General features: G+C 47.6%; 1 protein-coding gene and 1 long non-coding RNA gene across 2 annotated transcripts in view; one reads left to right on the top strand and one right to left on the bottom strand.

Moving 5' to 3' along the window:
* LOC122369029 overlaps window positions 1–15,420 on the bottom strand; it is a 41,659-nt gene that overhangs the window by 18,434 nt on the left and 7,805 nt on the right. The window contains exons 2-15 of the mRNA XM_043343392.1: window positions 8,152–8,375; window positions 6,964–7,107; window positions 6,564–6,707; window positions 6,031–6,116; window positions 5,674–5,785; window positions 4,440–4,571; window positions 4,004–4,196; window positions 3,491–3,684; window positions 3,220–3,350; window positions 2,844–2,919; window positions 2,155–2,289; window positions 1,880–2,026; window positions 1,528–1,601; window positions 801–1,022 (exon numbers count right to left, since the gene is read on the bottom strand). Of these exons, the coding sequence (XP_043199327.1) occupies window positions 801–1,022; window positions 1,528–1,601; window positions 1,880–2,026; window positions 2,155–2,289; window positions 2,844–2,919; window positions 3,220–3,350; window positions 3,491–3,684; window positions 4,004–4,196; window positions 4,440–4,571; window positions 5,674–5,785; window positions 6,031–6,116; window positions 6,564–6,707; window positions 6,964–7,107; window positions 8,152–8,375 (2,014 nt within the window). The remainder of the gene's footprint in view (window positions 1–800; window positions 1,023–1,527; window positions 1,602–1,879; window positions 2,027–2,154; window positions 2,290–2,843; window positions 2,920–3,219; window positions 3,351–3,490; window positions 3,685–4,003; window positions 4,197–4,439; window positions 4,572–5,673; window positions 5,786–6,030; window positions 6,117–6,563; window positions 6,708–6,963; window positions 7,108–8,151; window positions 8,376–15,420) is intronic.
* On the top strand, window positions 10,457–15,285 carry LOC122369037. Its single transcript, XR_006254339.1, has 4 exons — window positions 10,457–10,638; window positions 13,036–13,199; window positions 13,546–13,623; window positions 14,350–15,285. It is a non-coding gene; the product is annotated as an uncharacterized LOC122369037 (long non-coding RNA).

The following is a 15,420-nucleotide window of genomic DNA, read 5'->3' on the forward strand; positions in this document are numbered from 1 at the left end:
AAACTAATATGACCTTGATGACGTCATAAATGACGTCACGCAAGGTCAAAATTGCAAAAGTGACACATCTAACCTTGCAAGGAGTGCATCAAATCACGATTCTGTGTGCTTGAGATAGTTGGAGATCGTTCCCGGCGCCAGAATAGCAGTTTTCATTTTTCCCCATTGACTTATAATGGTGAGGTCACGAAAATGACCTGACCTCATATGACCTTTAGGAAAAATCCGAGACATACAAGTTGTGGGACTCATAATGGATACTAGATCCTGCAAGTTTCATTTCCCTGTGACATCTCCTCTGGCAGTGAGGGCGTTGCGAAGTTGCGACATCTGAAGGCCGTGCAGAGGTTCACTTATGACGTCATAGGTCAGTGACCTGACCTGACCCAAAAATGTGGTTGGTGTCAAAAGATCCGGCTTGGATCAAAGGTCAGGTATGCCAAGTTTCAGCTCTCTATCGCCAGCGTGTTCGGAGCTCTCGCGAAAAAACCCTATGGGGGGGGCGGCACCCGCCCCCCCCCCTCGGCCGGCGAGGGTTAAGGGATCGATAACTACAAGACTGTCTCGCCGATGTTACAAATAATGATGTCATAATTATTGTCGTTTTTAGCGTTATTGTCTTTTTATTTCGGTGTGTCACTTCTTTATAACATTTATCATCCGCACAACAATGGCTAAAACTCCGCAATAACACAAATAAACCCAAACAACCATGCGTAAAAACGCATCAAACACACAGCAGCGTCAGCTCGCCAGCTTAAAAAAAAAAATGGAAAGCAGGCATCTCGTATTAGACTCACCTGTTGTAAACGGCGGGGGCATCGGCAAAGTTGTACCGGTTGCAGGGCAGGTTGGCGCCCACTGCGACGACGCTAGCGCGGCAGAGACGCAGCTGGCCCAGGCCGGTCTCGCGGCGGGCCGCCATCGCTCGAAAGTCGGGGTAGCTGCCGCCGGGCGGCACGAACACGGTCATGTTGAAGGCGACGACGCCGCCGGCGTAGAGCGTGGTGCTGGTGCTCTCCCTGCCAGAGGAGGAGGATACCGCTGTCAAATAACGGTGAAAATAAGTAGGTTTAGTGATAGCCATTAACGGTGTTTCGCCTGTGATTTCAACGCATACATGTTAGTCTGCATAAGCAATGCGCTCAAATCGATCATTGGTACGCTACTCTGTTCCTTACACCGTTTTGCAAGTAATTTGGATGGAGTTGGGATGTGTTGGTGCTCATTACATCGACTAGCAAATGTAAAAACGCGTCCATTAAATCTTGCTCTAAGCCCAAATATGTAATGCCATCAAATCTCCTTCCCGTTTTGTCTGTACACCGTATCCCATTTCTTTTTAAGCCGTTGCATACGTAACATCAAAAGTCGCTATCACAATTAACCTCAAACTGACATCTAGGTACCTTTACATTCACAGCGAGACCCCAATTTGTTGATGTATTCACACTCGAAAACTGAGATACTAGGCGCCATGCAGAATGCACTACAATCGTAGGTTTTGCACAATGAGAGCGGGCTCACGTTCGTGGTAGAGTGCTGGTGATGTTGCCCTCCATTTGGAACGCTCTGGAAGTGGTGGCATTCGGTCTCTGGCTCTGAAAACAGCAGCGACATGCGTTTCATTAAGGGGTTCATTGTCGGTACAAACTGCATTAAAGGTTAACTTCTGCAACAGCCATTATGTTCATTTATAGTCACAATAAAGTAGCGCATTGAAGCGTAAACTACATATTGCTGATCCAATCCAATATGCATGCAGGAATATACGAGTATACGGTGTTAGATCGCAGTATGCACCATAAATCCTGCTGAATCCCTATATTTAGTGTCTGTAGCCTTGTGTCTTTGTGAGGCTATGTGTGTGGGCCCGTACCTCGGTCATCAGCGGTATGGCTGCCGTCACGGTCTCCCAGCTTCGGAACGTCACTGAGACGCTCGGGTTCTGGGCCGTCTCAGCGATAAGGAACGTCAGACGCACCGACATACGCCTGGACTCGTTAGCTCCAGGCTTGTAATCCATCTGAAATGCGTAGAGAACAAATTATTTTGAGTCGCATTACTCATTAATTTCGATGCGGCCAAGTAACTAGATAGAAGCCCTGTTTCCAAGTGAACACAGCCCAACCGTGCCCTGCTAGAATAACTCACGACTCCTGCGTAGAAGGTCGGTCCGAGCCAGAACACCATGGAGGAGTTGCCGTCGAACACTGAGACGTCGGTGGGCATCAGGGTGGGAGAGACGGCCTCCGATCGGTCGCCGTCCGACACACCGCACGGCTGGGCCTGGGTGGGCGACAGCGGTCAGGTGAGGGAGCTGGGACCAGAGTACAAGCGGGAACAGGGAATAGACGCTAAGCGAATGGTGGGATGTAGACGTGAGCTAAACATAAGGGATCGTCCAGACATAGACGAACGCTGCTTAAAACATCTTTGAACATGGCGCCACATTACTCGGCGAATTGGCGGCGAGGAGAGCGAGAGGGAAACCTTTATCAATTATATCGGCTACATAACCCAGCTATATCGGTTTCTTTTTGCATTTTCTTAGTTTTTTATTTTATCTGCTGATCACAAGGTACCAAGCCACGTGACAGAAAATCAGTCGTCTTTAGTTACTTATTTGCACTGCAGTTGGCAAGTCGAATTTATTTATTTCAATGGTGAGTTTACCAGCGTTTGGCTCTTATAGTGGCCTAGCTGGGAAAGACGCGTCTTCTTTACAGCCAGAATTAGTTTCATCCTGACTATTGGTGCTGTATCGTTCTTGTGTTACCAGCATTGGTTTCGTTTGTTAACTAATGACCCGGTGTGGGGCTGGCGGTGATTGCAGAGCTCACCTCTGTGCCTGTAACGACGAGCTGTCCTTGGAAAACGTACACATCGGTGTCGATACTCGGGTCTCTGTTTTTAATGCTGGAATATAAAACACGCATGGAGATTGGAGAGGCAGACAGTATAGCAATCAGTGCGCAAACTGAAAAGGCATTAGTTCACCGAATCGTACATCCTGTTGCGAGATAAAAATGGTAAGATAGATATATACGAAGTCAATTGTCACTGAAATCAGATAAGTGTGCTTAACAATCTCACCTTAGGTGGCCCAATATCTCGCGTAAAATAAAACTTGCCCTGATAAAGAATAAATTTCATAGCTCAGTTTCAGTTACACTGTCCATAAAATAGCCCGACTTTCTAAGTGTTTCACGAACTCACCACTGCTCCGACTGGTGACTGAGGAACTCGTAAGACATGTCGAAGGTGACATGTCTCCCGGGGCTGATGTCGAGTGGTACGCCTGGAGCCGGCTCCGTCAGCGCCAGTTTGACCCCCTCTCCGACACGCGCCTAAAAACATGCAGACGGAAAGATGTCAGCTGTGTCTGTGAAACACTGCAGCGGATTAGCGTGCAGAGAAAACGAATTAACGTCTCGTTTATCCGTCTTTACATTGACAGTAATTCATAAAGTCAATCGTAATGACCAACCATTTGATATTTAGTGCCGAGTGTGGCAGTTGTTGATTCGATGAGGGTGAGTGTGAGTGACTGCGTCATTTTCAGCGCGCCCCTCAGCAGCACCCGGACGGTGATGGTGAAGGTGTCGCCGGGCTCTCCGTCGGTGACGACGCCGAACCCCAGGACTATCTCGTCGTCCTCGCCCGCCGAGCGAGGCTGCGCGCCTGGAAACGGAACGCTGATATTGTGGCCAATAATGTCAGTCAAACCAGCAGCGACAAACATGGTGGTGGAATCAGCAGAGGCTCATAAATCACAGAGGTACAACCAGCAACAGACTAATGGAACTTAAACTCGTCCCGCAATCGCGACTTCTTGCAGTCGCTCTCCATCCCCGTCTCATTTATAAATAAGTATTGTGTTGTATCAAGACACCTTGGGGTATTTACAATTTGCACCACGACGCCCAGCTTCAATACTACTGCACATTGTGGTTTCCTGATCCTGCAAGTCAGATAAGTAGATGTTTTTGAACATTCGTACCGCCACAGTTGAGGATATTTCCGAAGCTCCTGCTGACGGCCCGTTTAGTTCTCCCTGAAGACGACGTCTCAAAGACACTGGTACTATTCACATCGTCACGGAAAGCGGCACAGCTACCGAAGCTTGACTCCATCGTTTGCAGTTCGATGGCGGTGAGTGAAAACACATCCGCCTTGACTGACGTCCCCGAGACCTGTAGGTATGCAGAGAGTTTGACAAACAAGACACGTCGACACAAAAGACGGCACAGCTCAGCTTACCTATAGTTTAGCTCTTACCTCCCTCTAACCTTACGTATTGTATGAATATAATTACCATTGGTATCGATTTGAACGTTCTAAGCAAAACTCCACCAGTAACCATGAGCATTCCGCTCAGGGCATATAGAACAACATTCCGCTGCCCTCCTGGAGGCGGCGGATGGCGGATGGCCTACCTCCAACCGGAGCTCGTCGAACGCGTTTGTGTACTGGAGTTGGACGTCGATCCGGTCTGCGCCCCGCCTCTCGATCTGACCCGAGGTTCCGCCGGCGCTCGGCGCCAGCACTCCATTGAAGTCAAAGGTCACCTGATATCACAATAAGGCTATCAAAATACAGTTGTTGCAAACACCGTAAATGAATTATTTGATGGTTAACACGCGCAGTGGAAGGGGGGGGGGGGCGGATTTCGCCCACCCCTCCTGTTTTTCGCCAATAACTCGCGCCGCAAATAAAATATTAATGTGAAATTTTGGCTACCTGCCCAAAATTGAATTGCAGATCTTCTCGTGCAAGAAATAAGAAAATCGGTTCACAACTTTTCTAGTAACAGCGATGTAAAGTCAAACATCCTGCCGCCGCGGCGGCGCGGCGGCGCGGCGGCCGGCGCTAGCCGTTACGCGCCGCCTGAATTGTAGACTGTGCCGGGGCGGGACGGTTCCGTCTTTACATCGCGCTCCTTACCGCTGATTATATTAGATTCGCGTCAAATTTGGTGAGAAGACTGAGAAGTGTACAGGGAATCATATGGTCAAAGAATTTTGAAAATCGGCCGGTAACAACTTGAGTTATGAGTGTGTAAACACAAAATTGTGATTGCCGCGTTTCCCGCGTCGGCCGATCCCGCTTCAGCCGGCGACATCTTACCCTTAGCAGGCTTCTAACTGGCATATTTATTGTTGGATTATCTAGAAATTCACCATACATACTCACAAATGTTTATTCTTTCGTATGGTGAAAGAAAAAAGAAAATCGGCCGGTAACTTTTTGAGTTATCGGCGTGTAAACGCAAAAAAGTCGCTAATATGGCAGATTTGACCACATTTGACCTTATTTGACCTTGAAGATATTGACCTAGGGTCATGAAATTCACACACAACAGAGTTCCCCATGGCCCCCACCTACCCTCCAAATTTCGTCTTTCTAGCTCCAGTGGGAGCTGAGATCTTAGGGGGGGGCGACATCCGCCCCCCCCCCCTTCCACTGGGCGTAGTACTCGCAACCCTTCCACTGCGCGTGTTAACCATTGCGTATAATCATAAAAATAAAAAGTGTTTTTACCTTTGATATTTAACCTTCTTAAACAGGCCGAGCCGATTTGTCATGCCACTTCTCGTCGTATCAGAAATGGTATATTTTTACTTTAGTGGTGCTGTTATGGGGCCTGTGCCGTTTGAAATGACATCTTACGTCTGCCTGGCTGCAGATGTACATGGCCTGCTGTGACCAGCCGAACAGGCCGTCGCCAAAGGTCACGGCCACCGATATCGGGTACGAGCTGCCCGACGTCATGGTGGAGGATCTGCCGCAGAACGGGACACGTCAGTGGTGCAGAGTCCACACGTGGCTGAGGAGCTGGCGACAGTGGGCTATCGGGAGCCATCAGCGACGGTCTTTGGTAACGTTATTAATCAATATTCATCACTTACTTCGCAGTGGTGAGTGGTCTGCAATAACGCTCGTTTGTTCCATCTATCATTTACGATAACAGCGTCCATATCTAAATCAGCATGTAATGGCAAGTTGAGAGAAAATGAAACCACTTACTTCAAAAGGGCCGTTCTAATTACGAAAATCAGTATCCCCTCCTTTGTAGTTGTGAAGTTGCTTATGACAAATCTTCCAGAGTGATACTGTAAAGTAAGAAGCCATGTCACGCATATCACGACAAACATTACGTATCAATAAAAAAACTTAATAAACATTGTTTGTAATTCCTAAAAGAATGTTCCTTCTTTCTGGCTACTTTTAGGTACTCGTCTACATATGTGCTCTCAGGTGAGTATACATTGTGCTTTCTCACGGGTTCCATGTGATATTTTGAAAGAGAAAAAAATCATAACAGATTTGTGTTCCTTTCTGTATGCGGCAGTGTGTGCGGCAAGCCTCTACCTTTTTTTCCAACACTATTCAAGAATGGCTCCTTGAATCTATCTTTGCTCACGAAGGACTAAGTAGGTAAAGTGACTGGAAGGATGTCCGGAGTGCGATCTTCGGCTGGGGACTCGGCGGCACACGCCCAGCCGCGCTACTCACGATGCTGGAGAGCTCGGTGGCACGCGATCGGCCGCGCTACTCACTATGTTGGGGAACTCGGTGCTCCTGTTGAGGTGGGTGGTGAAGTTGGCGACCGACTGGGAGTCGTCGTCCATCTGCAGTCGCGGGTCGAACAGCGCGAACCGGGTGTACACGGTGCCGGTGATGGCGTGGCCAAACACCTCAATCTGGGGACCGGTCACAGGTCCCGTCTCAGGTACACGGATACAGTGATTTAGGACCGGTAGGAGCAAGACACCGGTCAACGCGACGTTTGTGTGCGAAAGTACTAGCGTAGCTGGTCATCGGATAAGATGCCACTTGGTCTTTACGTATACCTACCCCCCAGATCAAGCGAAAGGCGTCAGGCTGTGTGACCTCAGCAGGGGGTAGGAATGCTCAACATGACGATCAGGAGATATAACTGCAGTGCCGCACCGTTACCTTGAAGTCGGTGGGCGGCACGTGGTCCAGCGGAGGTACGCTGATGTTCAGCTGCAGGTCAAACGGCTGGCCTGGGGTCAGCTCGATGTTGGTCGGACCCAGCGCAAACTGAATCCGTGCGTACATCTCCTCAGGGTCGGAGGGCTGCGGCCGGCAGGTCAAGCTAGGTCAGATCAGCACGCGTATTTCGTTTCAGCACCTTTGTCGGCCGGTGTGTTCACGGATTGATTGACTGATTGCTGGGTTTTGGGCATTTCGGTCGTTCACGGTGCTTGAATTGGTACCTACTTTGGTGTTGCGTCTCCTTTTTGGATATCGATTACCACGCGGCAGCGGCTGGTGACCAATCACGCTGTCCGTTCAAGGTCACCTTGGGCCGACCGACCTGTGACCGCCGCGAGGCTTGGCCTCATGCCAGAACGGAGAGTGCTCCCGGCCGAACTAGCGAGCGAACGGCTGGACTTTGATAATATTTAAATCTTCTCTCTCTCTCTCTCTCTGAAATATGTTTTCTATATGATCGTGGTGAAGTGTGTATGCTCAATGCTGGACTGTGAATCTATCAATATGTCTAGGCATACGTTGAAAAAGGTACACAGCATGAGCAAAACTTGTTATTCTGTTCAGACCACGTATCGTTAAATTAGTGAGACAAATCATACCGGGAAAGTCAATGCCCCGATGAAAATTTTACTACTTTTTCTTAAACTTCTTCATAAAAATGACATTCTTCGAGCTTATATTTATAATCCATGGTCTTTTTTAGGTTTCGATCTCCGCAACAAAACATGTCCCTCTCGCTGGCTTGATGAAGCAATTCGGTCAACAACGTAACAGTAAACCAGTTTGGAATGCAGGTAAGTGGTATTTTGGGGGAAATATAAGGGCATTGCCAAGCATCGTGTTTACAATTCATACATTAGGCGGCGATCTTGGAAGGCTAAGCTTTATTCGACAGTAAACATTCTACATTTCTGGTTTCAAAACTCTATCGGATATCACAATTATTCCGGAAATAATGCATTAGATACGGGCGTTAGATATAGGTACGGGTCTTGGTATATATCAAGTCGTACGACTGACTCCCGTACAACGCAATCCTTACACGGTAGGTATGATGTAGCATGAAGTATACATGGTCCACGCCGTAAATGCAATTATGTACCCGTAACTGTACAGGTCACTCACCAAGGGTGTTGTCGTCGTTGTTGGAGCTGATGTTGTAGTCAAAGTCGTTGTTTCTGGTTGCGTTGTCAAAGTTGTTTCTGGTTGCGTTGTCAAAGTTGTTTCTGGTTGCGTTGTCAAAGTTGTTTCTGGTTGCGTTGTCAAAGTTGTTTCTGGCTGCGCTGCCAAAGTTGTTGTTTCCTGTTGTGATGCGGATTCTGTAGTGCTCGTTGCGTTTTGACATTTTCCTGAAAGAGGATACTTGGGATTTCACATTGAGAATGATTGCCCTTTTATAATTCAATGCAGAAAGAGTGGAGGATACCCATGGAGGAGGCAAAGAGAGATCAACAGATCGACAATAGCGAGAGAGAGCGAGAGAGAGAGAGAGAGAGAGAGAGAGAGAGAGAGAAAGAAAGAAAGAAAGAAAGAAAGAAAGAAAGAAAGAAAGAAAGAAAGAAAGAAAGAAAGAAAGAAGAAAGAAAGAGAGAGAGAGAGAGAGAGAGAGAGAGAGAGAGAGAGAGAGAGTGAGGAGAGAAGGAGAAAGAGATCACCACATCACAATATGCTATCTCGACGCTTATCGCATTATGACGGTGATACCGAAGTCCGAACCTATCATAACCCAACATACGAGTACACATGTAAGTACAACCTATAAGTTATTAACCTTGGGCTCAACTGTAACATATCGAGGCGGCGAGGAGGCTTTTGTCGCGCCCCCGCTGACTCGGGTCCTAGGTCCGCGTAGCAACAAGCCTATAAGCCTTACGATAGCCTATTCAAGTCATAACATGTGTCCTGATATTGTTCAAGACACCAGATTACCAGAAATACTTGAAGACCTATCTTTTCAACGAAAATCCTTGCGATGAATCGGATCCTAACTAATGAACTAATCGCTACATATGAAAACCCAGGTATCACACTCTTTTGAGAATTGATGCGACATGTATCGCTTGTGACCGAAACTTTGATTCGAACTAAAACAGCAAAAAAAAACAAGTGATAATTTGGACAAGTCTTCGAATTCCGATCTCCGTTTTCCGCTTGGAGACCAAATGACCTAACCCAGATGGGGACAGTAAAAGCCCCACCCCCACCCCCCTCCCCTCCTCCCGCCATGGTGGTAGACGAAAGTATACTGTTTCAGTACACCCACTAGCCGTGCTCCTTCGACCGATAAAGGCCTGTAAATGTCTACGACACTTGAGTCGTCGTTCAGCTTACGTAGCGGCATAAAAGCTGATTGCCGTTTCCATTTTGTCCTTCCGTTCTCCAAATGAAGTTAACAATGCTCCATACGAGTTTAGAAAGTAAGTTGTTGATCCGTTGATTTGGATTAATCGCCAAAACGGACCCCAGCGACCGGAAATCGTCACTAGGGTGGGTACACTACTCAACTATTCACGTGTGAGCAGCGAGGCCGGCCGGGCTGCAGGCTGGACCTCCGACAAGTGTGGCGCACCGCACGGCGTGAGAACCAACCCTGGATACCGTCGAATCACCACAACAAACTGTGCCCCGTCCATCAACATGCCTGTTCCCTTCCATCAATATGCATGTTCCCTTCCATCACTGTCCTCTTCCTTTGGTGAAGCTTCCCAGATGAATAATTTTTACTCGCACTGACACATATGTTCTTGCAATGCTGCTGAGAATTTATTGCACAAATGGCTGTATTGTACCCATATAAATGCAACCATATTGCGCAATGTACAGGTACCGAACGTTTTACAGTGCGCGAATGCATCTCTCATTAAAAGCATCACCCAGGGCTACGGAGTCGAGGTCGGAATCGGTGTTGAGGAGTGCCGGAGTGACAATTATGGCCGGAGTCGGAATCGGTGTCGATCGATATTCCTTGGCTTAAAGGAAAAGGGCCACCTTTAACATGGGGATTGAAACTGAGATAGCCATCTTGTAGCCCGTGTCCGAAAACCTCTCTGTCTACCTCCTTACGGCCGATTTCGGCCTCCATTCGTAGTTATCGGCAATTTTAAAAGAAAATATGCCAGGAATGCGTTCTTATCCCAGGAATGCGTTCTTATCCGACAATACAGCCACCCGCGGCGAGGCTTTGGTTTTTAACCAATCAGCTTGCAGCAGTACTGATCAGGCACGGATCCCTGTACTAGCGAGCAGACCACGAGCAGTTGCGTTATTTTTCGTTGTCTGTTCTGGCAATCGGCCGGCGGATGAACATCCGCAATCGAATCTTGAAATCCGTCGCGCTGATTGGTGATGAGTTTCATGAGCTACTTTCATGAGGTCTATGAAAGTAAACCTATGCTATGCCCTGAACAGATGACATCTCGTTTGGTAGCCAATTTCTAAAATGCATTTTTATCTTACGCAAGGCAGTATACCATATTTTATACCGTGGCTCTGATCCGAAATCAGGGCATTTTTGTTCGAACAAATACCTATAATAACGATGAAGAAGTGCGTGATCCGCGGAGCAAACGACCTACGTCGGGTCGGGACTGATATGCGTGTGACTGTGCACAAGTAAGTACCTAGGTACCTAGGTAGGTACCTAAATTCTTATTTATTGCAATGGCTCTTCTATTACTTTTGTTTTCACAGAACTCTCCCCTGGATTAGCAAACCCTTTTGAACTGTTCAGGCTTTCACAACTGAAATGCCAGACTGGATAAAAAAACGCAAGTTATGCCGAATATGTCATGCGAAGTGGCGTGATTGCGGCGTTGCCCCGAAAATTTCATCGCACATCCAGCATAATTTTGCATGCGTCAAATTCAGCGCATGGTGGCAGCTGAATTTTTAGGCGCAGGGTGACCGCATGGCGCATAATGTTTATGCAAATGGCTGTCACCGAATTTTTTGACACGCTGTGGTCAATCTAGCAGCAGACTTGCCCTGCGGGCGCTGGCAGGTCTGAAGAGAGTCGGAACTTCCGGCCTGGGACTTGTTTCACCTTAAGATTCTACAGTGTGCCACACAAATTGTGGTATTGGGTTTTCATGGGAACATTAACTAATTCAGACGCTCAGAAAGGGAAGAGCGTCTGACTCCGAGACCCCGGAACGATCTGTCTGGTTGATATAGCCTTGGTCGGTAGATATGCACATGTGCTTTATGTAAAAGTGGCTTAATTTTGGTGCAAACAGGCACCCAACTTTCAGTGGAAATCATGCACTGGAATTTCAGCTCAAAATTGCTTGCTTCAAATTTTGGCGCATGAGGGGCTCACGGGCATCCGGCGTAGTGTATGGATGTTTTACAGTCTGGCTGAAAGGCAGAACTCAGACACATTTATCCAGCCCTTCAAATCCCATTTCCTGGTTGTGGTAACACCTACCTTTCCATGGGGGTTTGGTTCATCTCTTGTCTACACAGTTTTCTTTCACTTATGTGCTGACAAGAAAAGGAAACTCACCAGAGCCCAGTTTCACCAAGTGCGGTAAACTCAATTTGGGGTAAACTACCAAACTACCCCACTACTTACAGGGTGGGGCAGAAAGATTTACCTGTTTGTTTTCAGCCCATAACTCAAAAATTTATGGACGGATTTTAGTGAAATTTTGCATGCGGCTTCCCAACTGACTCGTGTATAACCGTTACGATCGTTTTTAATTTTATCATGGTTGTTGATGAGCTATGGCGGAGATTACAAAAAGAGCCCAAATTGCGGTGCCGATGCAGGCTGGCCACAGCGTCCGAAGCGTTCCCAAACAGCTCGGTGTTGCCATAAAAACTGCTAACAAAATAATGAAATGCCTGGAAGAGACAGGTACAGTGTCGATGAAGTCCATGGCAGGCAGAACAAGGCATGTCCGCACCAAAAAGCTGGTTGATATCGTGCACAAGATGGTGTTTCGAAATCCTAGGCGAAGCATGCGCAAACTGGCAAGGGACCTTGATTTTTCGCCCAAAATGGTCAGGACTCAGGAGAATCATAAACGACGATTTGGGCATTAAGTAATACAAGATGCAAGGTCGACACCTGATTTCGGCGGCATCCAAGGAAAAGCGGCTACACAGGGCCCAAAAGATATTGGAGGAAATCAGAAGCGCCGGTAACAAGGTCTTCCTCTGATCCAATGAAGAGATTCCCACGGTTAAGCCCCAGATGAACTCCCAAAGCGACATAATCTTGGCAGATGGTACATCCAGTATTGATCCTGCTATCCGGACCAGTTTTGGTCGCCACAACCCTGCTGGTGTTATGGTTTGAGCTGCCGTCGCATCCGACGACTCAAAAGGACCCTTGATCTTCATCGAGGCGGGTGTGAAAGTCAACTCACACGTTTACGTCCATCTGCTGGAGGAACATGCTTTGCCTTGGGTCACTCAGTCGTTCCGAGACGGATACGTCGTCGCCCAGGACGTTGCGTCGCCTCACACGGCCAGCTTCACTCAACAGTGGTGCAAGACCCACATGCCTGGGTTCTGGGACAAGAACATGTGGCCATCATCAAGTCCAGACCTGAGCCCGATGGACTTCACCACCTGGGCCATCCTGGAGAGCGAGATGTGTGCAACACCACACAGCAGCATCGCTGCTCTGAAGCTGGCCCTCGACACGGCATGGTCGATTTTCGACGAGGGCACCGTGCGGCGCTCGTGCCACTCCGCAGGTTGAAGTTTCGGGGCAGGGGTGAAGACGAAAGGTGGCCATATTGGTCAATATTACCGTTGCTGAGATGTGTACATGCTACTGAATACGTGTACTAAAAATCAATTGAATATCTTTGTTCGGGACCGAAATATTTTAAGAAATCAAGAGGTAAATCTTTCTGCCCCACCCTGTAACTACAAAAACTACCCCAAAATAAAGTTTACCGCACTTGGTGAAACTGGGCTCAGTGGAGCTATTCCGGCTTAATACACAGAGTATGTGTTGCATGGACTAAGCATGTGTTGACCCTTTTTTACTTTTAGGTTCCCGCTAAAAAAAGAAGTACAGAGAAAAGTGGATGAGGGTGTGTGGCATGACCAATGAGCCAAGACCACATGACCACTTAAACTTAACAAGAAGTGCGCACCATGATAAGCACAGTCAAAAACGTTTGCGTCTAAAGAACAGTGCTGTGCCGGATCAGAATGTAAGTTATTTTTTAAAAGTGATGAAAATGCCTGCAAAGTTATCAAAAGACTTTGAATATTGTTTTTGTAACACTTCACTCTAAAGTTATTCCTAGTACCAGACATTACAGCTTTTAGTGCAGAGTCTTTATTTGTGATATTTTTAGCCAAAAATTATTACTAGTACCGAGCTCTTACAGCTTTACAGCCCTAGTACTTTGCCCTTATTTTTTATATTTTTAGCCATTTCAACCTAACCGAATATCTGTATGTTTGTATGTTATTGTTTTGATCTGTATTTTATGCTACCTCCCTATAGGTAAGTTTTATTAAAACATGTGGTAACGGTGTGCTGATTTTTTACAGATTCCGTATACGCCTTGGGTTGCTGTCGCTGCTCGGTCACCCACAGATGAAAGTGATCAAGAAATGGACATCACTCAGGTAAGATTCAAGCGTCCTTTATTTTACACATAATACACTAAGCAGTAGCACCCTAACCGCAACATATGGGAATGCATTGCCTGGTGGGTGCCTACTGCCTACCTGTATGCCAAGTTTCAGCTAAATCGCCCCAGTAATTACAGAGTTATTGAAATGGGAACAAATTCGGCACCTCTTCTTTTTGCATTTTGCACGTGCAGTGGGGGTCACTCACATAGATCAAGAGCATCCGACCTTTGGTTGAAGGGGTGCAGCTACCCTACAAAATTTACCGCAAGACCGCCCAAGCGGCTGCTGAGATGAGCCTCTCAAAATCACTTCTTTTGCAACTTTTGACAAATAACACCCTTGACTTTTCACGTGGCACGTGCCACGACGGTCCCTGTAATGTATCAAGAGTAGTCAATTACGAGGTAGAGGGAATAGGGCTAGCCAACAAAAAAAAAAGACCGCAGGCCAATCGGTCCAGCGGTTGCTGAGATATAAGCCTCTCAAAAGCGTTACAGGCCGGGCCGGGTCGGGCCGCTCATACTGAGCTTTTTCCGTGATATTGAAAAGACTTCGCTTCGCTCGCTCGCTCGTAATTAACAATTCATGGTTGACTATATGGATTGAGCTAAGTGATTGCGCTCTATTAGCACACTATCTAAGTAGCCCTTAATTGCTGCCGGTGCGTGGACTGTGAAAGTGAGCCGAGCTGTGACGCAAACCGTGCGCCTTTTTCAGGTGTGGGATCACTCGTGGAAGTTCACGGCGGATACGGAGCCGTGCATGCAGCTCTGGTTCGATCCTGCTCAGGGAAGCCCCAATGACGCCGTGGCGCGCATCTGGGATGAGGTGGAACAGGTGGAGCTGGCGGTCACCTGCGCGGGCTCGGCGGCCTGTAAGCCGTGCCGAGACGAACCGCGACACTCTTGCTAGATCTGCACCCCATTGTAATCTTCTGTAGTCGATATTCGGTAGGTACTCAATGCTCATTTTTCTGATATTAGACGAGTGGCGGGTTTTGATGTTACATTGGAGACTGCTGTCTCGGGTGGCCCGACAGTGTTCGATTGTGGTGTAATGTAGATACATAGACGGGATGCCGCGGCTCGGATTCGTAGCTGGACTACCATGTGCCTGTCGATTGAGATGCTTTGCCTGGCGATTGAGATGATTCGGGGCGCGGCCCCACACTGACGCCATGGTGCAATGAGTGACTGGCGACAACTAAGCAATTATGTACTTTTGTAGAACACATGTTTTCATGGATACGAGAGGCAGTCCTTTTTTCGCTAGCAGTCACGATACTTTCGATACCGACAAATATGTTCGGGCGGCCGGTCCGTCCACAGCTAATGCGTGCTTGCCCGCCGATGCCTAACGGAGCGCTGTGCTGTCTACGCTCACTGGTCGCTGGCCCGAGAGCCGTTCGGTTGCTGCTGTTAAAACAGTTCTCACAAAAACACGCTGGCTGGCTGCCAGTTCTTCACCAATGAGAGGCCCAGTAGCATCAGCAGGTAGCATTGTTTAATATTACTATTCCATTTTGTTTACCCATATGTCCGACCTAGAGCCGACTGGTAAAAAGCGGCAACCGAGCAGCCCTCCGCAGCGCTGCAGATCATGTACGCTCGATTATACACAATATATGTGTCTTTCTTGCACACAGAGACATGACGTTTTGTAGAGCTTTTATATCGCTTGTGGCTGAAAGGAATATTGTACATTTTAGAGCTTTCATATACGCGAGAAAATATGGTGCAAAAAACATTTATGAAGCCTGTTGAATTTTAAAGGTTGTTGGGGCATTTC

This window comes from Amphibalanus amphitrite, unplaced genomic scaffold (assembly GCF_019059575.1).
Source record: "Amphibalanus amphitrite isolate SeventyFive unplaced genomic scaffold, NRLGWU_Aamphi_draft 001000F_arrow, whole genome shotgun sequence".
NCBI classification, from domain to species: Eukaryota; Metazoa; Arthropoda; class Thecostraca; order Balanomorpha; family Balanidae; genus Amphibalanus; species Amphibalanus amphitrite.